Raw genomic sequence first — 22,318 nt, forward strand, 5'->3', positions numbered from 1 at the left:
AAAAAAACAAAAAAGACAAAAAAAAAAAAAAAAAAAAAAAAAAAAGCGTTTGCTGGATAATATCAATTCCCAGTTTCTTTAAATTAGCAGACCTTAATCTTGACTTTAAAATGGTTCCTGAGAAAATACAATCTTTGTCATGGCCTCTTCTTAATCTATTAATCTATTGTTCCACATGGACATATTAGAACATTTAAGTCCTACGCTGTCCAAATATTCTCAATGTGTAATAAACCTGACACTTCACAATTCCTTCTGTAAAATGATGTGATGGTTATACATTTTGACAACAATGTAAGGTCACACTGCCTAAATGCATAAACTACTGCAGGTCTTGAGTTTACAATACAGAATGCCACCGCCAATATTAGCACCATATGGCAGTTGGCAAACTTCCACTGCCTGCTCTCTGTTGTGTCCCACATTTACTCCTGTATGATTATTATTCAAAAGGAGAAAACAATAGCATAGTGTCATGCAAGCAGAGCTTTTATACTTACAATCTGTAGCCATAAGTAGCTGTAAAGCAGAAAAATGGTGAACAAGAGTCTACACTATTCAGATGTGCTAGCCCCAATCTGCAAAAGTATGTGTAGCCACATACCCTAAAGTAACAACAGCTAATCAAGTACACATGCACTTTATCATGTGGAAAAATGCCTTCTCAGAACTTGGGAATGAATACACATCTTTTCGGCTGTGATGCACATTCAGGATTTAAATCAAATCCTCAAAAGTTAAAGCTAGTATGTTAAGAGAATGCATCATCAAAATGAGCCATGGCAGAATAACTGCTTTCCCTCTAATCAAGCAGCAGTTCAACATGCATACTAATTATATAATAGCTATGTTCGCTTTAACTTCATATGCTTGCAAATGTTTGGTAAGCAGGGCAAACCATTGCCCACACCCGTATCATGGAAGAGATGGCAGCTGCATAATGCCGGCCATTGTTATGTGGCACACATCTGGTACTGACCATCTGCACACCCACAACTGGCCAGATGAATACAGCTTGTCCAGATGCACAATTAAGTAATTCTTAGATCAATCATCAACAAAGATTTACTCCATCATACCGCAAAATGGTTTTCCTTTTATTACAGTACAGTGAAAGAGTTTTTAAATTAGGTTCTAGGCATTTTAGGTTTGGTTGAAAAGCCACAATAGTCTTTATGAAACCATGTATTTAAACACTGAGAAAGTAATCAGGAAACTCTGGTACAAGCACTATCCAATGTGGTTGCTAACACAGACTTGTGCATATTTGGTGCAAAACTTACTTTGAGAAAGCAACTCCTCAAGAAAATTCAACACACTTGGTAGAAAATGAGTATTTATCACATATATACATTATTATATGGTGTAAGCAGAGTTTCTTAATTTCTAATTTAAACATTATTAATAGTCATCAACTTTTTCCTTAATTTGTTTTTCCCACTGCTGATTTCCTTCTACTTAAGATTCAGCGTCTACAAGTATTTTGGTATACTTACTGTAAAATTCTGAATTTCAATGACATTACATAAAATAATTCAAATAGACTAAAAACTAGTTTTGCACTATCATACCAGCATAATATTTCTAGTAGCTGTGTATATTTTAAAGCTATGAAAATGGACTAACAATTAAAAAGGGAAATTGTGTTATAAATATTCATAACAAAATTCATAAATATAAAATAAGGTTGTTTTTACAGGATTTATGTAAAAATATTTATATGGTTCTTAGTCTTTAGAATATTTCAGTGCAATAGAAGACAACAACCCATGACAGGCGATTTAAGAATTGTTTTATGCCTTAGAACTAAACAAGGAAGCTAGGAACATAAACACTAAAGGAGATACTGAAATACTGTAGAGTAAGTGTTGGAACCCAGGACATCTCTCTGGATGCCCTGGATGTCTCAAAGCCCTGGTAGGGGCTCAGAGACCCTAATAGGAAGCCAAAGACACCTGGAAATTTGATCTCAACCCATGGAGCAAATTACCAACTTTGTATGAAGAATTACAGGTCACAAAAGTTTAAGTAGCATAGCAGTAGCAATCACAGGGTGAAGGAAAAAATTTTGGAGCACTGTGCAGGTGGGTTTTGGACCTTGTACAGGGGGGTTCGGGATTCTGTACATGGGGATCAGGGGTTCCAAGATGGAGGGATTTAGGTGGGCCCTGTCCTTCTTTCTTCTCCCTGGCATCCATGTTCAGGATGATGCTGGCATTCACAGATTGGTTTAGAGAAGAAAGTCAATGTCTAACATAGCTGATAGGTATTGGAACATAACTGTAAACATAGTATACATAGTTTTTAGTATAAAAGACAGCACCAGTCTGAGAGGCGGGGAGAGTGCACTCGGCTGTCCTGCTGAACAGACCTCGGTTGGGCAGAGAGAAAATGTTGTAGATAAGAATTAATAAACAAGATTGAAGACCGAAAAACCTGAGAGTCCAGACTCGTCCTTCGAAACTGCGGCCACCCAGAACCACTTTTCCCGTATCGGGGCAGAGACAAATAACAGCGAACCCCGATATGTAAGATGAATTTTAAGTACTCATTCTAAACAATTCAGACACATCGAGAAACTAATATTCAAGTACACAATATAACATCTAAATTTAAAAAGACCCACAAAAACAAAACTGAAATGAAAATTATTTCCATGCTTTGATGCTCATAGGACATCTATGCCACAGGCATTTTATGCTCTTGCAGGAAAGAAAAAGTCCCTTTGCTGCAACAGAAAGCCTTCATTAATACAGCAGTTGTATCCAATTGCAAGGCACTCTAGAGATGTCACAGGGGGTCACACTGTGGGCAGGTGGAGAGGAACCTGAAACTGAGGACATATATTCAATCAAAGACATGTAAGCATGCCAATAAAGAAAAAACAAAAAAGAAAAAAAAAAAAAAACAAACCAAAGAGAAAACAAACAAACAAAAAAAACCCCACCAAAACCACAAAAACACAAATGAACAAACAAACCACAGAACAGCAACACAAACTGCCTCAAAAAACTAACAACAAACACACTTTTTGAGATCAAAATGACATTATTAATAAAGAAAAAATGAACTCAACTGTCCAGTTAAGAAGGAATTCCTGGATGAGGAATAGGATCTTTTGGGGCAAACAGAGCTTCTTGTAAGGAACCTCAGTTCTTAAACAGCGTGAAATCACTAAGAATAAAGGATGTACATAGGCCAGGATCATTGTACATAGACCCAGGATTTTAAAACACCCATTCTCTATCTGGTTACATCAGTTAGTATTTTAGATAACCAGCTTGTTCAAAACGCCTAAATTAAACTGTCAATGGCAGCATCAAAACTTGCAGATAATGAATTCAAGTAATTCTGTGCAATATTTTACACAAAAGAATGTCCTTAGGCAGGGACTGGATTTAACCCAAGGTTCATCAGTCATCTTTAAAACTGACCGCTCCTCTCTTCTCTATTAGCATACTACAGAATATAGGCCAGACGCTGAACAAAAAACAACCAAAATCTTATCATAAACTTCCAGCCAGCAGAAGTTTTTTTCTTTCCTATAAAACTATAGTCTTAGCAACAGGAGTCATCAGGGAAAGAATTTTAAAATGAACTAAAAAAAGCCTCCAAAAAAAAAAAAAAAAAAAAAAAAAGAAAGAAAGAAAAAAAAAACATTTCATACAATGTTAGGAAGTCTTAATGGTCTGAATTAACATTTTATTGAGATGTCAGTCCAAAACATTTCATGCTAGGTATTTTCATACTTGACCAGAAGTATAAAATGACAGGTCTTACTTACCTAAGTTCTCAGTGCCATTGATACTTGCATTATAAAAATAATTTTCCAAAAGCAACACTTCTATACTTCTCAAAAAAAACCCCATTGTTGTCACAAAAAGAAGTAAATAAACTAAAATATTTTTCTGAAATAGATCAGCTTTCCCTTCTCTCGGGTAGCATTAGGAAAAATCCATATGCACAGTTACCATCCTCTATTTAAGAGACTTGCTCTATATAATTTTCCAGTTGCATTCATAACTTATCTTCTGGAAAGATAATCAATACTCAAATTAGTTGTATCTTTTCTTAGGAAATACTATATGTCCTTTAAGAATTTTGGCACTATTACTTTATTTACCCATACACTAAGTGTTTTTTTTAAACTGAAGAATATTCTTCTATGTTTCCTTTTTTTTTTCTTCCTCACAAAGGACTGCATAACTAGAAAGGAACATATTGGTGACTAAATCCAGTCCCTTGAAGACAAAGGCAGCCCTGTAGGAGACATTTGGTTTAAAAGTACCTAAAATATTAATTCCATATGTCACTACACTTTATCACAATGAGTATTCAGAAATCTAGTGTAGAAACAAAGAAGGCCAGACCTGTAAGTATCACAATAGTCACCTACTTCTTTAAATGCAAGAAATTATTTTAGTTTAGTTATAGTAATGTTATTGCACTTCTGATGACCTGGGGGTATAAAGAAAGAAATGGCTGCAGGGGGAAAATAAGATAAAATTTTTAAAAAAAGTCAACCTATTTAATTAAATCAACAGTAAAATTTATTTGGATCATTTTTATGTGTAATGAGATAGGTTGTGTACATATTTGCCATGTATGTTTATGTGTATTACTACCTTTTCTAGATATTGTCTTTCACTGGCTGCAATATTTTGCATTGTTTATCTGCACTGATGGCTAGACCCCATCTTGCATGGAGACTGGTGTTTGTTATTTTGGGGCATAGATAACCATGATTCTAATTACACTGAAAATACATATAAACTGCACAGGTGAAAAATATGGACCTGGACTTCATTTAAAAAAATAATTAAAAACCACAAACCCTCCCAACCTTACAAAAGGCTAATCAAACTGCTTGTTTCAAAGTGGAAATGGTGAGCTAAAGGATGTGAAATCCTTGGAGTGAAGAAAGTGGTGAGCAAACTTACAGCACAGAGATGGATTTCAGAGGAACAATGAGCTTGGAGAGGAAACTCTAAAAAAATTAGAAGAGGTAACTGGGCTTGGCTGACACAACCAGTTTTCTTTAAACTTGGACACTGGAAAGCAAGCAACTATAAAGAGCAGTCTCAGCTGAGGTGATTAATTTTAATGGTTGTACATAGCCTCAGAGAAAACTGCTCCTACATGCATTTGTCTGATGTCTATTCTTCTTGTTTTGACTGGAGAGGACATGGGTTAGAACAGGCATGGTAAATAAAGTTTAGCATTGCAGCACCATACACAGGTATTTTTAAAGTTTTTCTTCACTCATCAAACACCTTCATGACAAAAGCAAACAAGGAAAAACACGAGATGACATTTGGCAGCACGGGCCCTATTATGATGCAAACCAGCTTTCTTACTCTGCACAGAAAGAACTCACTAGTTTTGAAGGCACACATTTCCCAGCCTTTTTATCTAGCTGACTTCCAAGCCTCAGAGAGATGGTGAGCACCTTTCCTAGAAGCTTCCTGCCCTACAGCCCCCACTCACTGATGTCCATTCTAACCTTCCCATCAGCTCCTTCCCTGTTACCAAATGGCAACACTGAAATAAATTGCTTCACAATAGAAAAAATATATCATAAACAGCAAAGGCTTCACTTATGAGAAAAGAACATTATGATTACATAGAAGTAACCATATAATCTGTTATTAACTATAAGGCTCATAAAACTTCATTAATATCTCAATTATATCACCTCTCCAGATTATATAATAAAACAGCATAATGAGCTTCAGTTTAACTTGACAAGGCTGAATACTGCTCCTCTTTTTAAAAAGTTTTTTATAAAATGATATCCTCTCCTAATACTTTGACTTGCAAGCACTCTAAAGATACCATGTACAACATTAAAAATAAACTTCATTTTCCTACCACTCTTGCTTATCACTACCACAGTATTCACAAGATTTTCTTTTTAAAGACATCAGCTTATTCAAGCGTCTTCTCGTGACAATAGGTGCAATACCATTTGCAACACTTCTAAGGGCTAAATATATATTTTTATATATTTGTATATTTGTTATGGTTCCCCTAACTTTTTAATTAATCTATTCTCAGTTCTGGAACGACATGAAAATATTTCAATCTTATCTTTAATAAGAAGATGCTACAAGGAATGAGCTTGCTTTGCCAATGGGTCATGAAGAGCCCAAACCTTTATTATCTGTCGCACAGTGAAGATACATGCAATTACTGCAACAATTTACTGAAAACACACTTGCTAATACCGTAACTGGCAGCAACACACTGTGCTGGGTGCTGGCCGGTGCCAAGGCAGCTGACAAAAAGCTATGAGTCTAAAAAGGGGAAATGAGAGGATTAAACTATCATTCCTGTTTCCAAGAATAAAGTACTCTAAATGAGCAAATTATTACTTGCTAGGTAATAATTTTCTGGTGTTTGTATGGTAAACTTCTGTAAAGCGAATTGCTGTTGGCATTGCCAGAGTTTACAAAGCAAAGGTACTTGCCAAAAGGCAGTGTCACTGGAAGTATTGTTCAAGTAAACATGAAATGGAAAGTTATTAAGCAAAATGAACAGCTAATTTTGCCACGATCATATCAGGAACATTGAGTATTTTCACCTAAACTTCAGAACCTGAGGTACAAAAGAGCACACAGTGATCACGGGAAATTCAGCAGCACGTAGAACAAAATCCTGGCTATAGTACATGAAGGAATGGGGTTATTTTTGCCAACGGAAAAGAATAACACGTCTCCAAAGCAGACTGTTTTCACTAATGTTGTCAGAGAACTACATCTTTAGTCTAGATGTGCATGAATACATATGCACTTAGTGCTCAAGGTCACACTTCCCTCTTTTCGTTTCTTTTGCAGATTAAACAGGAAAATAGCAAAGTATTCAGCTTAAGTTTTCTTCATCCAAGTAGCTCAATAGTTGGTTTCCTTTCGAAATCCCTTTACCCAGAAAACCACTTGTGTAGTGGTGTGATCGATGGGATCAGTGAACACACATGTGCACAATAAGTGAGCAGAAGGAACTCAGCATTTCCACTGATGTTCCCAATAATACATCATGCAAAAATAAGATTCTGTCCCCAGTTACATATATTTCATAAACACTGTAAACTAGTATTCAAAAAAAAGTTCACAGGTTCATTGGTCACAGATGCGCATGAGATACTTTGTGACCTGAGCTGTTCTTATGCCAAAACCTGCCTACAGGAATCTTTCCAAATAATTTCTGAACACCAAAGTATTGACAAAATTGCCATTAGTAGACCAGAACCAAAAATAATAAATTTGGGCATTTTTTTCTTCTTTTCTATGCTACAGTTCTCAAAATTTAAATTACGTAGAAGTTTTCTGCTACTTTCTCCTCTCCCCTTCTTTCAGAAACTTGAAATGAACTGCCAACAGCCAAGTTTGCTGCTTTATTTTAATTTTCTACTAAGAAGCTAAAAACAATATATTCAAAATTCAGTCCCTATTAAACAGGATTTCAAAACTTACATTTCAAAATTTCTTAAATTTTCACAGTGTGAAACTGTGACATGAAACCCTTGAAAATACTGAAATTTCCCTCCAACAATTAAAGATTTTTTTCAGTATATTCCTACCTAATTTTCTAGCTAACATGGTACTGCTAAAGCAATGAGTGATTTAATTCTGCAATAAATTTCCTTTCACTAACCCTAATTTTTCCTTCCCTATGATACAAGCTGCTTCTTGCAGATGTTTTCAGAAATTAAAAATGTAACACTTAATGACCTCGAAACTCATAATTCTTCAGTCAGCGTGAAAATGTCTTTTTGTCTGAAAACATTACTCACATACAGAACTTTCCTAATTTAACTTCTAATTTATGTTCATATTTTAATTAAACTGGTAACTGTTTGAGCTGCTAGTGAAGAAAGATGATGCATTACAATGGTCTGCATTATTATATATGGCATTATTCAAAAATACAGCAAACAAACCTGTCTGTTAATTTGCAGCATGGTGTACTCCTGAGTACCTTCAAGTACTTTACTTTAAAAAAAGCTAAACCAAATAGTAATGCAGCACAGTATACATACCAAGTGCACAATGATTGATGGATAAAAAAATAAGGGAGAAAATGTTTATTTAAGAACATCTGAAGTATCTGCTGATTTCAGGGCTTCAAGTGTCAGCCCACCCATCTTTAGGAAATCCTCAGCCACTAGATATGACTTTGATGGGCTGAGATGGCTGACACCAGTCCAGGAGACACAGGGAGTGACTGGCAAGGTAGATTGGGGGTTCAGAACTTGTTTTCTTTGCCTTAACTCGTTCAGATGTGGTAATCAAGATACATTCTGTAATTCTGTTTTACAGAGGTTTAGGTAAATGCTAATCTACTAAATTAATGACAACAAAAAAGAACTTTCCCACATACATAATTAGAGCGTCTGAGATTTTTAGGCAGATCTTTAGTTATTTTGAGATCAAAACAATATATATATAGATATACTAATAACAATAATTCCATGTTACAACAAAAGGTATTCACTGTCATAACTGTAGCATACTAAGGGTTGAACAAAAACCATGTTGAAAACTAATGAATTACTAAAGCATACTAATTTTCACCTGAATTCTCAACACCCTTATAAGTCCACGGCACATCAGGAAAATGTCTGCTTGAATGAACTCACTTTTAGAGAATTTAATCTCTTGTAGACATATATGAGGTGAACTTTTGTTCCCCCTCATCCCAGCCCTCTGCTCACAGGGTTACAAAACTAAGGTTTCCACTACCAGCCTCAGTTGTCCACTCCATCCACATTCTAGCATTTTCCAAAGGACTTCTACTGAGTGCAAGAGCATCCATCCAGTTTTTGTAGTCTTTCAACCTGCCCTATTCTTAATATATGTCTGCTCCTCCTGGGAACATCAAATAGTTTATGCATGACATTCAAGAAGGAGATCAAAACAGGACTATGATTCCACCTTGGAAAGTTGTAAGGGCTCCCCTATCTTATGGAGTCCCTCAGGATGTCCAGACCCAGCTGGGGGCAAGAGATTGTCCTGTACTGATCTTTTCTCATTCACAGCAAAGGCACTCATTCCTAACAGATCCCTGTAGTTAGTCATCAGTCACAGACAGATATTCTGCAGGACACATGGTCAATCAGATGTAAGGCTAGGGTTGGGAGTCTATTACTGAATATGATTTTTTAGGATTTTACATTACGTTTCATGCAGACCACTGCAAAATATTTTAAATTAGAGAATTTACCACATTGTATCATGCCACATCTCAAAAGGGAGTTATTAAATAGGGCATTTTTCTCCCCTTCCTATGCTTGCCATCTATTGAGGCAGTTACACTGATTAAATAGTCTGATGTTATGCTCAAAGTCCCATGAATTTCCTGGCTTCCATGAAGTGCCTTTTTAAAACTTCATCATGAAAATAGCACTGGGAGAATTCTAAATGCAAAATACCCTTCAATTTATTTACAGCTAATCAAGTGTTCTTAATATTTATTTTCCTTATTAATTGTTCTCTAGACATTATTTACAACATTTTTTCCTCTGGAGACCCAGTATAACGAGGAAATAGAGATAAATCTTGATCAGACTCTATAGAAAAATCATCTCAAGTTAACAGTGGGCCACGCGTTTTTAGAGGGGATAGAGAGCAGCACTTACCCTGCTGACTTCTTTAGGAGCTGTTTCATCTAAAAGGAAACAAACCAAACAATTAGGCACTCTGGGAAGTTTCCAGACTGAATAAAGAACGAGATAGCAAACTTCAAATGATTTTTGAACACTTGTACAAAACTTTCCTAATATGGTTCAATCAAGTGATTGAAATATCCCAAGGCTGGCTTGCATTTACAATCTTTTAAAAGCTTCTAAAGCTAAAAACCAATCGAAATTAGAATAAAGTATTTAGGAATTCCATCCTGACTTAATAAGAATACAAAATTTCAAACATTTCAGAATTCAGAGGGAAGCTGGCACAGGCCAACTGAACATTAAATTTATATTTCAGTTAGTAAGGGTATTGTTAGTACTGCATAGACTGAGAATCAAAGGCCTTTGCTACCAAATGTATGTCACCAACATCGTACAAGGAAGCTAGTGAGCATACTTATACCCTCTGTTCTAATATCAAAGATGCTAGTCCTGTTGACCTCTTTGGACACGGAAAAAAAGTCTTGTAGCCATAAGACAAGAAGAATATCACTGATGAGATCTGGCATAGCATGTTAAAACAGATTACAAGATTATATATATGCATATATGTATGTGCACACAAACTGTAATGTTTTGTCCTTTCAAATGCAAACAGAATTTCATGCATTTTTGGTAAGCTTAATACATATAAATAAACAGAGGTACAATATCAGAGCTAAAACACTGAGTAGTACTTCTGAAAATGCAGGGAAAGCAGCTATACAGCAAGAACACATCTGCCGCAGGAAGAGTTTCCAACTTTCAGTTTAACCACACCAAAAGTAGCTTAAACACACCTTTACAAACCTCCAGTTGGTTAGTTGTTTCTGAAAATATGAAGAGAACTACTTGTAACCTTTTATTTGATCCTAGGAGTCAAATTACTATACTTCGAAAATGAAAATTAAGTCAGGAAATAGATTTAATCTCACAGAAAATACCATATGATTATATTTGTCAAAGGCTCTTCATATCTTGCCATTTAAGGTGAACTTTTAAACAATAAAGGTAGAAACCCCCCATATTTTCTAGCCAACACATTTAATACACGATTTCTGATGAAAGAATTCTCTATAACAATACATATTTCCCCTCAAAATTGAGTGGTACCAAGGAAAATAATATATTTCACAACTATAAGCGAATGAATATTAGTCTCCTCTTAATCCCAGTCAAATGATATGCCACTAATTTACACATGCAGAACACAGACAAACTTAATTTGATTATTTAAGGCAGTTCTGTTGCTTGCAGTGCAATGTGCAACACATGCTCTGCCACATTCAGTGATGTTATCTTCCTGAACCACACAAATCTACACACCTGTTACAAGAACAGCCAGAGCTACACTCAAAATCCCTCTCTCCGATTACCTGATTTCTGACACTGAGCAACAGGAAATGTGAGCAACAGAAAACAGAGCGATGACATGACACTCTCCTTGGAGTGTACTTTTAGTTTTCAGTACCCAACGGATCAAACATTTCTTCAATCGGTGGTGGCACTTTTCTGTTTAAAGGATGGGGTTTTCTTCCTCACACTTTTGTGGAGTACAAGGGGTGTTAGATTTTGTATGGCTGATTATTAAACCTGAGTAACCAGTCTTTAGCATTCTCAAAATGCTATGAGCTCCACAGTTGAAATACATAATACCAGAAAAATTATTTCATTTTGAATCTGCACACTATGTATTTCATGTGATTCCCTCTATTGACCTTATCATGAACCCTGTGATTCTACAGATCTCTGAAACACATTGAAAAAAAAAAAAAAAAAAAACATTTCATACTTGGACATCTATGCAAGCCTTTTAAAAAATAAAACAAAACAAGAAAACAAAGGCCAATAAGTTTTTGACAATTGTAAAATGCTAAGCCAGAGCAGTCACAAAGAAAACTTTAATGCAAAGAAAGTTTTCAACATCTCAGCCATGATATTTTGAGGCATTTATCATGGACGCAATGATTCTAATGCCCAGTTAATTTTATCACAGAAACACTTCTGCAAAAACAATATCGATTTTCTCCCTGGTCTTACACTGTTCTTTTTTTTCTGTGTAGTCAAATACTGCTGCTGGTACACTAATGTTGTTGATGACAGCAAAGAAATGCTTAGGATTAACTCTGTTTGAGATCCTAGATAGCTCTACAGTCACAACTTCCTAAGGAATGTTTTCCCACACAACAGATGTCCCATTGACCTAATAATTTTTCTTTTAAAAATTTGATTTAGGCTTCAGATAATAAGACACAAGTTGCTTGTAATGCAATTAGACCAGCAGATATATATTTGCTGGGGGTTTTTTTACCTTGAAAAATGTCATATACCTATAGATCAATAGAAATTCCACATCAGTTTGTGTAGATTGGTTAAAGACTGATCTCACCACCCTAAAATAAAGGTTTACTTAATCTCTGCAGTAGAATGGCATCAGTCAGATGAAATTGCTCAGTCTATTTTAATTGCAATTTGCGTCCTTATTTTAGGCATCTTGAATCTGGCAGCTCCACTGCATTTGTAGGATCTTTCAAAGATACCTCAGCTGAGAGTGGGTTTCCTAAAGCAGTAACTAGCACACATATGCAACAGAAATTTCAACTCAAAAATGTTCTTGCTTCTTAACGCACAATCTCATTAATGGCACCTGAACACTGCTCCTATTTTCAACAGTCTGGACTTACCTCACAATTCAGAAGCACTTGTGCTACTTCACAGAAAACTAATTTAGTTTGTTTAAACATAGGCCTAGACATTGAAGGGAAATATTCATTAGATTGATCACTGGTGGCACACTGTGTTTCTTTCCCTGAAGCAGGACAAGAAATGAATTCTAGCTATTTTACATGAACAATAAGATCTACACTGTTACTTTTAAGTTCTCGAAAAAGGATGCTCAGTTCTTGCTCTTAAGTAACATGCATCAGACAATAAATAAGGTCTGAACCAAGACTTTACTGCAAATGGTAAACAGAGAAACATATTGTCTGCCAGCTGGCCTAAAATTTTAATTCACTCCTTCACATATAAGCAAACAGGGCACTACACACAATAGGATTCAGGACACTGCATTTGACTTCACTAGACATACCTAAATCAGGTAGATTTGGAAGCTTATTATTTTCTATGGTCTTAGCCCACACTAAACCGATGAAACAGTTGGAGCAATTTTGCAGGATGGCTTATTCTGGCCAGAAAACTTCCAAAAGGCATCTTTTGAAAGTATCACCAATCCTTGTGAGAACAGAAAAGCATGAGGAAGATCCAGGGTTTTTTTCTTTTTTTCTTTCTTTTCTTCTTTCCAAAATTGCTTAGTACTACAAAACATACCGATGGATGGTAGCTCCACACGTATATATCCATGATCATAAAAATCCTCAACTGTAAAATGTATGCGGCAATTTCAACTAACCTAAGGAGGGCGTTTCCACATCTGCTAAAAGCTCCATAAAATTCTATAGAAGTCTCTCAAGTTTAATATATCTCAGCAAAAATCATGTTGGAATCTGGGCTCTGACCATCAGGAAGAAACTTAATATTTTCCAGCAGTAAATACGCTTTACCAAGAAAGTGTATGATTGTGTTTTATAGTAATTAGCCAATGACTTCATATCCTATTAAACAGAGTTGTTGAATGACAAGAGTGTTAAACTGGTTAGCTCATCTATATTATCAGTCAGCGAGGTGCAATCACCATTGTTTATTCTGGAATATAGCCACAAGACAATGGGCTGAAGAGTGTGTAAAACAGTTTATAATTTTTTCATACTTACCAGTTTACAGCTTTACCTTTATGCCCATATCTACTGCTTTTCTTGTCTGACACACAATTCTGCCTGGCTTTCAGTCCACTAGCTGCACTACAGCTTCTTTAAAACTGATTGCATGTTACGTTAGCATGTTTGGTGAAGGAAGACTCTCATCCAATTTCAATGTATCTAAGAAACAACATCATTGCTACTAATCTGTCCTCTCACTTTTGAATAGAGATGCCCCTTCACTCTTGAATATTTTTCAACTACCAAATTCAAACTTCAAAATTGAAGTTTTATTGTGTTCAGCAGGTGTTTTCAAAGAGAAGGAAAATATTACATCCCTGTTGGCTCAGACATATACCTTAAGCAATTGCATTAAAATCAATAGAATTGCTACAGCATGCATTGGAAAACAGAAATGATTTTTTGTATTAAAAGTCATGCCATTTCTGTAATGTACAGTGATTCAGGGCTGAAAGAGATGATTAAAAGCGAACACAGCATGAAGCAGGTCCTACAAAGCTCCAGCAACGTGGAGAGAAAGACCCACTGGATCTTGTCGACTGCAAGACATTTGGATATTTTAAAAACATGCACACCTTCTGGACCCTCCTGGGCCTCTGGAGTTAGGTTTGTTTATTCCTAGACCATGAATACCTGTTCCCAATTGATAAGATGCCTAGAGAACTTTAAGGAAAGGCACTTCCTCCTGCTTTCTCAACATCTAAATACAGCCCACACTTCACCCTGAGCCCAACAAGGCAAGGTGTTATGAGTAAAAAGTTATCTATTTTTTTTAAGGTTGCAGAGTTAAAACAAGTTGAACCAGTTGCTGTTAAGTTAACTTCATGTTGCAGCCACCTGTTGTTGAGAGTTCTTCTTCAATTACCTGTTAATGGTTGGTGATTAGCCATTGTCCCCCTGATGCTTGCCAGGGAGTGACACCAGACCCCACAGGTAGCAGGGGAAGGGGAGTTACATCAGAGCTAGTATGCAGATGAGAATGCATTTCACCAAATTTTGCAATTTTCCAGGAAAAAAAACCCTAAAAACAACGAGCCAACATAGAATTAAGAGACCTAAGTGATGTCTAAAGATGAGGAACTTAATCCAGTATCTGCTAAGATCCTTTTTACTTCTCACCCTAACCTAAAGAGATGTTAACTAGAGAGAGGACCTGAAATGTTAGACCAGAAAAGCGGAATCTCCTAATCTCCCGTGAGGACGAAAGCCCAGCTCTGCCTGCAGACCAGCGGACACAGCTGCATCACCCTCCTCCATGTCACTCCTGGGAGCAGCAGCGGCGTGGGCGTGACCCGTCGCTTTCTCCCCACCTGAGCTGATTCTTTTTAATAAAGGCATTAAAAAGGAGAAAGATCTCCTGCCCTATTTATTTCAAAGGGATGGGATTAGTGCCGTGAGGTTGCCATCCCTGGCATGGAGTGAGGCTTCCAAGATTGTTGGCCCAAAGAGACCAAGAAATTTCAGCAGATTGTCAGCTTCTGGAGCACGAAATACTGCATATGGCTCAGTGACAGCAAAATAACATAATAATCTTACACATGTTAGGAAGAATTGAATTTTTCACTTACCCTGAGGAGACAGAATCAGATACCAAGATTTTTAGTAAACTTTTCGCTTTTAATTATTTCTATTTTGTTCTCATCGCTACCTTTTTGATCACTGTATTTTCGTCTCCTTCCATTTAGGAACGTAAAAGACTGGTTTTTAGGGAAAAAACACGTCCATATAATAAAACTGTAAGGTACTGAACTGTCAAGAAGTTGCTTAAAATTTTCAGATTCCAGTGTTTATCGCTGTAGAATCAAAAGTAGAGCAAGAAGCTTTGCAGCCTGTCTGATTTTCGTCTTCCTGCACCTCTGACAACATTGAAAACAACTGTCATGTTACTGAACTTTGCAGTAAAATCCTCAGAATTTACAGAAGAATCAAGACTGAGTAGTTTTATTCTCTTTAGAACAGGTGACAAAAGAAACAAAAGAAAATGCCCCAGAGGAAATTTGCTAATGTCAACAAGGGTAAGGGATCATTAGAGCTTGAGAGGATAAGTTACCACATGAGAGGGTGCAGTGATCCAGTGTGAAACATATTTATGTCAGGGGAATCATTTCAATCTGAAGAAACCATACCATAACTGTAACATAGGTACATTTGGATAAGTGATGTATTTTATTTACTTTACTCCAGAGATTGAAAACCAAGAAACTGAAAAAATGTTTAAATTAATCAAGGAAAAAACATGAACATGAAAAAGACATTAAAATTTACAAATTAAGCCTTTTTGCTTTTAGGACATTTCAGCTGATTTTTTAGTAATCATAATCAAGCTCTCAGTGACTGAGTTGAATATTACCGAATAATGATGTGCAGATAATTCATTACTTTGGAGTCTTTGAAAAATGACATGTTACACTAACATGATGAACAGATTGAAACCAATAGAAGATTGAACTATTTACTACTTATCAGTACCAACACTGTGAGTAAAACATTTTGCTTGCAATGAGAAGACTGCTAAAAATACATATAAGATTACGACTTCAGTGTGTGGAAGGAACAGAATATGTAACTACAAAATTATAGACAGTTCTCCATGGAAGATAATGACTGCACCTTATGAATTCCTGAACTAGTCAGTTTTACTCTAAAAAGATTTTATAATGACAGATAATTATAATTCACAGGAATGATACAAGAAAAAATAATGTTAAAAGTTTTGGCCGCTCTACAACAACAACAACAAAATCCAAGGTGTTGTGGATTTCAGTATTCTTCTACTGACATTTGAACAAATGCAAAATTTTAACTCTTATCTCTAACAGCAGGTGCAGTATTAAACATGCTAAGCCAGATTTAGAAAAGTTTCCAGGCAGGGATACATGCACTATGATTTAAAAAAAAAAATCTCCAAAGCAGTCTGGTACCCAATTCCTTGAAATGACAGGAAGTTCAATACCCTAGTGATGAGTAGGTGTGTTGATTTACTCTGCTGATTCTCACTGCTCACGTGACAATGATCATTCACTAAATTATAGAGACTCAGCCACTTGTGAAACCCTAAGATGATATTAAGGTTATGTGAAGTAATTGAGGAAGGTTATTGAACAGTGAGCTTACAAGATAAAAATGCAATGAATACCTGTTGTCCCTGGCTGAAAACAATAATGTTCCCAATGAAGCTCTGTTTATATAGCTCTGACTGGTCTTGTGTAACCTTGAGCACATGCTGTAACTGCCAACATCAGACACTCCAACACCTGAATACATCACAAAGTCACAGCACCTAGCAGTCCACATGCATCAGGAGGTATGGTCATTAAATGCCTTGGCACATCAGTATCCAGATTATCCTCTGATCCAGACTGGTTCTCCAAGTGGTTCCACAAAAATTTACAGGTAGAACTCAGTCCTCAGTGGACTGACGGTTTCTGAATATGCCCACCAGCACATCTGCATGCTCCACTCTGCAAACAATCTACTGCATATGAACTTTCAGTACAGAAACTCTGACACAGGCTTCAAACTGAGGGCTGACTGTACTATCAGGCACTGATGAGAGTCCCATCACAAGAATCTAGCTCCTTGAATCATTAAACCATAAGAAGGGGACGTAAATCACAGTATCTCTGCAATTAGGAACATGAGAAACACTTAGTGACAGAAATAATCCCATCCTTAGGGGTTGGAAGGCAAATAAGACTCAGACACACACTCACAAAAAGAAGAGATTAAAGTGGAAATTTCAGAAGGAATTCAGAAGAAAAAAAAAAAAAAAAGAAAACAAAAAGGAATGTCCAAAGGAAAACTGCAAAGTCAGATCTACAAGCTTAGAGTAAATGAAGAACTGGATGTGTGCATGCAAGACAAAATTACTTTCATGTGCGTTTGTTATTTAACTAACAAAATGCAATGCAGATGGTAAATTAATTGAAATACTTAATAAGAAATCAGGAAATACATAAAGAAATCAGCTAGAAAGCTAATCAACTATATCTGACACAGCAGTAAGAGAATTCTGTCAGTGGAATAAAGGGAACCAGAGCAAACTGCACCTCTTCAGCAAGGCTGTAGTTGCCACCTGCTGGGATAAGGAGCTGTGTCTATCTCCCAAATTGTCAGTCTAAGAGAACTACTAATGATCACACATTGAGAGCCAGCAACCAAGTAAGAAATCTATTCCTGAAAGTATGAAAAGGGTAATTCATAATCTAAGTCCCTTCTCACCATGCCTTCAAAATAATTTTGAAACAGTCACGATTGAGGAATCTCATAATTTGTCAGTTACAGCATCATTCTTCCCAACTTCCTTCATCAGGCCTGTCACAGAGTTCTGTCAACACCAACACGAGTTTCTTACATAAGCAAGCATCACACAACTACTCAGATGAGGAATTTGGAAAAACAACCCCACAATACAACTGCTTCTTAGACACTTCCTTATACACTACATCTACCTAGTTCAGAAACACCAGAGTTGTGTTAATTAACCCATTTGGGTCTGACATCTACTCAGGCATACATACAAGGCCACACAGTTTTCACATGCAGCACTGATTCCCTCAGGAGCTACTGGGGGACCTGACCATTTCTAGACATAGGCCACTTGTTTTGACAACTAACTGCAGGAGGGAGATTAAGTCACCACACAGTACACCAAAGAGAACAGCCTAATAACCACATAATACGCTGGTGAATCAAAACACAAACATTAACATAATTAAATAAAGCGAGACTGAAAGAGCAAAGAAGAGCAAAAGGCTTTCAAAACAATTTCAAAAGGAGAACATGCAGGGAGAGAGGGACAAAGAGGCCAGGATGAGCAAGCAGCTTGGACAAAGACGTCAGATGCTACCAATGGTGATGTACTTTACTGACCTCTCTAGGATTATTTTACTTTCTGCCATGGTGGAAAACAAGACCCAGTAAAAAAAAAAAACTGTTTACACAGATCAAAAAAACTCAAAACTGTGTCTAAAGAAAACCATGTAAGTCACAAGCTAAGATTTGCACCAGAAAAAATCCTTTTGTTTCCAATATTGTTCACTGCTAGTGTTAGTGAAAAAAGAATGCTAGAAACTTAAATCATAAGCTTTAAAAATACAGCTCCCAAGAAGAAAAAAGGTAGCCGCTTCAGTGTGCTTTGCCATTTTCCATCAAGTGAACAGATGGCATTATTAAAATTCTAGTAGAATGAAGTATTTATAAGTTCATTAGACAACACTAACAATACAGAAAAAAAACCAGCAATATTGCAAATAAAGCTGCTGGATTCAAAATAGCATAAAAGTACAAATAAGGGTTATGAAATCACATTTATGAGTTAGTATACAAAAACAAATATGCCAAATGAAACAGAAGCACAAAGGAAATGTAGAAAAAGCTCTGTAAAACAATAATTTATTTTCCACTGTCACTTCCAAGTTACTCCATGCATTCTGAGCCTGAATTCTATAAAAAGGACTTCAAGTTTGACAGTCTCTAAGACAGCTGAAAGGGAAAAAGCGTTACATTTGCTTTTCTTTAAATGAATATATAAAATTTATACTATGATGTACAATAAGTAAGAATGAAATTGCTCCAGAAATAATTCACACAGAAATGTAAGCCTTATTCTCTGAGGTGATATTCTTAGGAAATAAACAAAAGGCCAGCCAAATTAATCTAGCACATAGGTCAGTGCTTTTAAATGCTATGCCACAATGGCTTATTTTATACCTGAGGTGCTTTATCTGTTCTTCCCTTCACTATTTTGAATTATTATACTACACTGAATTCACTTTGGAATCACTGATTTGTAATTGATTGCCTTACTTTCTATTGTCTTTCTTCCAGCCATACCAATGTCTTGACTTGGTAAAATAGTGTCTGTTAGGATTCTAATTAATTTGAATAAGATGCAAATTCCTGTCACCTTCAAAATGTGTCAAAATGGATTTACTATAAAAAGCGATAGCTAACAAACTGAAAATTCAGCTTTCACTCCAAATTAATATATACCAGTTCCTATATGTGCAGATTTATTCAAATGCACACCACTTCTCTCTGCAACTTTTATGAATACAATCTGTGTTAATAAGTAAAAGTTAAGTTATGTTAAATTAGATTAGAGTTCTATTATATTGTATTATATTATATTGATTATGTTATGTTAAGAGTTAGAATTGTTAGAATGTTCTGGAGGAAGGGTCCAGGGTTTGGTGGAGGGGCAGTCAGGCGGGCAGAGTGAGGCTGAAGAACATTGGATGGAAGATCTGACCAATCATTCGACACCCTGCAGAAATGATTGGTCCAGAATGAACGGCATTAAAGCCCAATGAGAGGTCTGGAAGCGGACCAATCACCATGCAGATCCAAAATCCACAAATCCTGGACTTGAAGGGGGCTATGAAAGGGGGAAGTTCGATTTAGCTTGGTTCTTTTTGGAAACTTGTTTTCTGGGGAGAACCCAGTACGTTTGGGAATAACGTACTGTTCTGTTTTTGAGTCACTGAGTGAGTGCTCGGGCCTATCCTGGGCACTCTGTTCCTTGTAGCTATTTAAATAAACAAGAACCTCTTTCTCCTGAGAAAGTTCGGCCTTGTTCATATTCATAACACTAATGTTTAACTCCTTTAAGCACCCTGACCTCTCTTGTGCATATTTTACTCAGTCTAACATGTCATTTTTGGAAAGTCGTTGCTTTGATTCCTACATGGAAAATGACTCAAAGGGCGACGTGTACAGTTTCAAAGCATGAATCTTTCTCCAGAGTTTAAAGAATTGCACGGCACCTTTTCTTCTGAGGGATCCATCACCATAAGAGAACATCGCTCTGTTGGAGTGAGTCCAGAGGAGGACCAAGTGGAGTGGAGGGATGGGCCATCTCTTTTATAAGGAAAGGTTAAGAGAACTGGCAATTTTTTCCACCTGGAAAAAACACTTTACATAAGGGGTTACATAATTGCAGCCTTCCAGTACCTGAAGGGAGCCTACAAGAAAGATGGAAAGAGACTGTTTACAAGAGCCCGTGGTGGCAGGACAAGGGGGAATGGATTTGAAATGAGAGTTTGTTTAGATTTGATATTATAAAGACATTCTTTACTGAGAGGGCGAGGAGGCACTGGAACAAGCTACCTAGATAAGTTGAGGGTGTGCCATCCCTGGAAGTATTCAAGACCAGGCTAGATGGAGGTCTGAGCAACCTGGTCTAGTGAAAGGTGTCCCTGCCCACAGCAGGGGGCTTGGAACCAGATGATCTTTAAGGTTCCTTCCAAATCAAACCAGTCTGTGATTCTATTACCTAAACCATATCCAGTGTTTTGTCAATAGTTATCTATTACTTAATCAGATCAAACTGACGCAATCTCAGATCAGAATACTTGAACCTCTCTTTTCCTGAAGAGATGAAACTATCTGGAAAGGATTGTCAAGGTGCAGGTCCACACTAGCAGAAGCCAGTTTGAGCCTGAACTGCTACCTCTATGCTCTCCCCGTTGCCTTGGGACAGTTTACAGCTGAGCCGTAGATATAATCTACAATTACATAAGTAAAACGACCAGTGCATGGGAAAGGCTTGGATATACACACCCAGGGATGGAAGCTAAAGGCAGGCAGTGCAGGCTTAAATCAACCACAGAGTTATTTCCTGGGAACAAGAAGGTTCTGGCCCGAGCAAGCACCACTTGAGCTGACAGGATTCATTGGCATCTCAGTTTCTTAATGAGTGGGCTATTCAAGGCTGACTAAAGGAGCCTAAGATTCCTAAGACTTTCAAGGAGGCATTAAAAGTTGTCTTTGCTAAGATGATTGCTACTATTTTTTTTAACAAGTTGATTTATATGTAATAGCTTAATATTTAATAAAACAAAATGCAATTATGGCTTTCTTCAGGCTGGAGACACGGCACATCCTCTTTAGTAAAATGTAGCAGTTGCAAAGTTGTCCACATTTAATGGGTTCTTCCAGTCAAAGAACATGATGATCACATCAACATTCATTTCTATTTATTAGTTTGCTTTAGCACAGGACTGGAATAAGTAAGAAGCTTTAATATGCTTTAGGTACTCACAGAGCACACAGAGAAAGGTTTATGTAAGAATTCACACTATTCTCTTCAAATCTTGAAATATTTCTTAACAATCAAAACAAACACTGCTAAGCCATACCTCTGAGTACACTCTTTTCTTTGGTCTATCCGGCATCTAAATGATTTAGGATTGATTATTTAGATGATAATATTTTAGGAACAGTTAAAGAGAAAGGGCATTAAGATTGAAAATTATTTTCGGCCTCCTAGTTTTGAATTATTTAGCCAAATCTCAATTAGAAAACACGCATGGAGAGAAACGTACTTTGACAGCACAATGACAGATTCCCTAACCTTGTTCTAAAAAATGCCTGTGATTCCAGTAACTGATTTACACTGTATTATTGACTTTAATACTTTCTATTCCATTACAATTCCAGATACACTGGAAGAATCCAAACCTACTTCCTAATTTACCTTTTTTTTTTTTTTTTTGCATGCCAACTGTAGTATGACAATGAAATTGGATAAGGTGTGCTGGCAAAATGAATTACAGGGTAAAAATGTGTTTGGTTCCAAGAAAAACCCATTGCTAGAGACTACAGCTTTTTCAAAAGCTTTTGAAAAGAAAAGGCACCAATTATATTTCGTTTTTGTTTTGGGAGAAATATGACATACAAGGCTAGAGAAAATTTATTCCTATGAATATAAAATACAAATTGATTAGCATAAAGTAAAAAGCTATGGCTCAATGCTGTAAATGGGTGGATGCACCCTACTGTGCAGCTGAGAGTAAAAAATAATGGCTGGCTTTCCAGTGGAAAGGCTTGGCAGTCAGCTGTGTGGTGCAGACTGGGTTCTGTCCCCAAAGAC

The 22,318-nt window shown here is 36.6% G+C and overlaps 1 protein-coding gene across 1 annotated transcript in view; it reads right to left on the bottom strand.

The window, feature by feature from the left end:
• PDE10A (phosphodiesterase 10A) overlaps window positions 1-22,318 on the bottom strand; it is a 172,899-nt gene that overhangs the window by 63,074 nt on the left and 87,507 nt on the right. The window contains exon 3 of the mRNA XM_041398164.1: window positions 9,638-9,666. Coding sequence (XP_041254098.1) covers window positions 9,638-9,666 — 29 coding nt within the window. The remainder of the gene's footprint in view (window positions 1-9,637; window positions 9,667-22,318) is intronic.

This window comes from Onychostruthus taczanowskii, unplaced genomic scaffold (genome assembly GCF_017590055.1).
Source record: "Onychostruthus taczanowskii isolate IOZ18803 unplaced genomic scaffold, ASM1759005v1 scaffold141, whole genome shotgun sequence".
NCBI classification, from domain to species: domain Eukaryota; kingdom Metazoa; phylum Chordata; class Aves; order Passeriformes; family Passeridae; genus Onychostruthus; species Onychostruthus taczanowskii.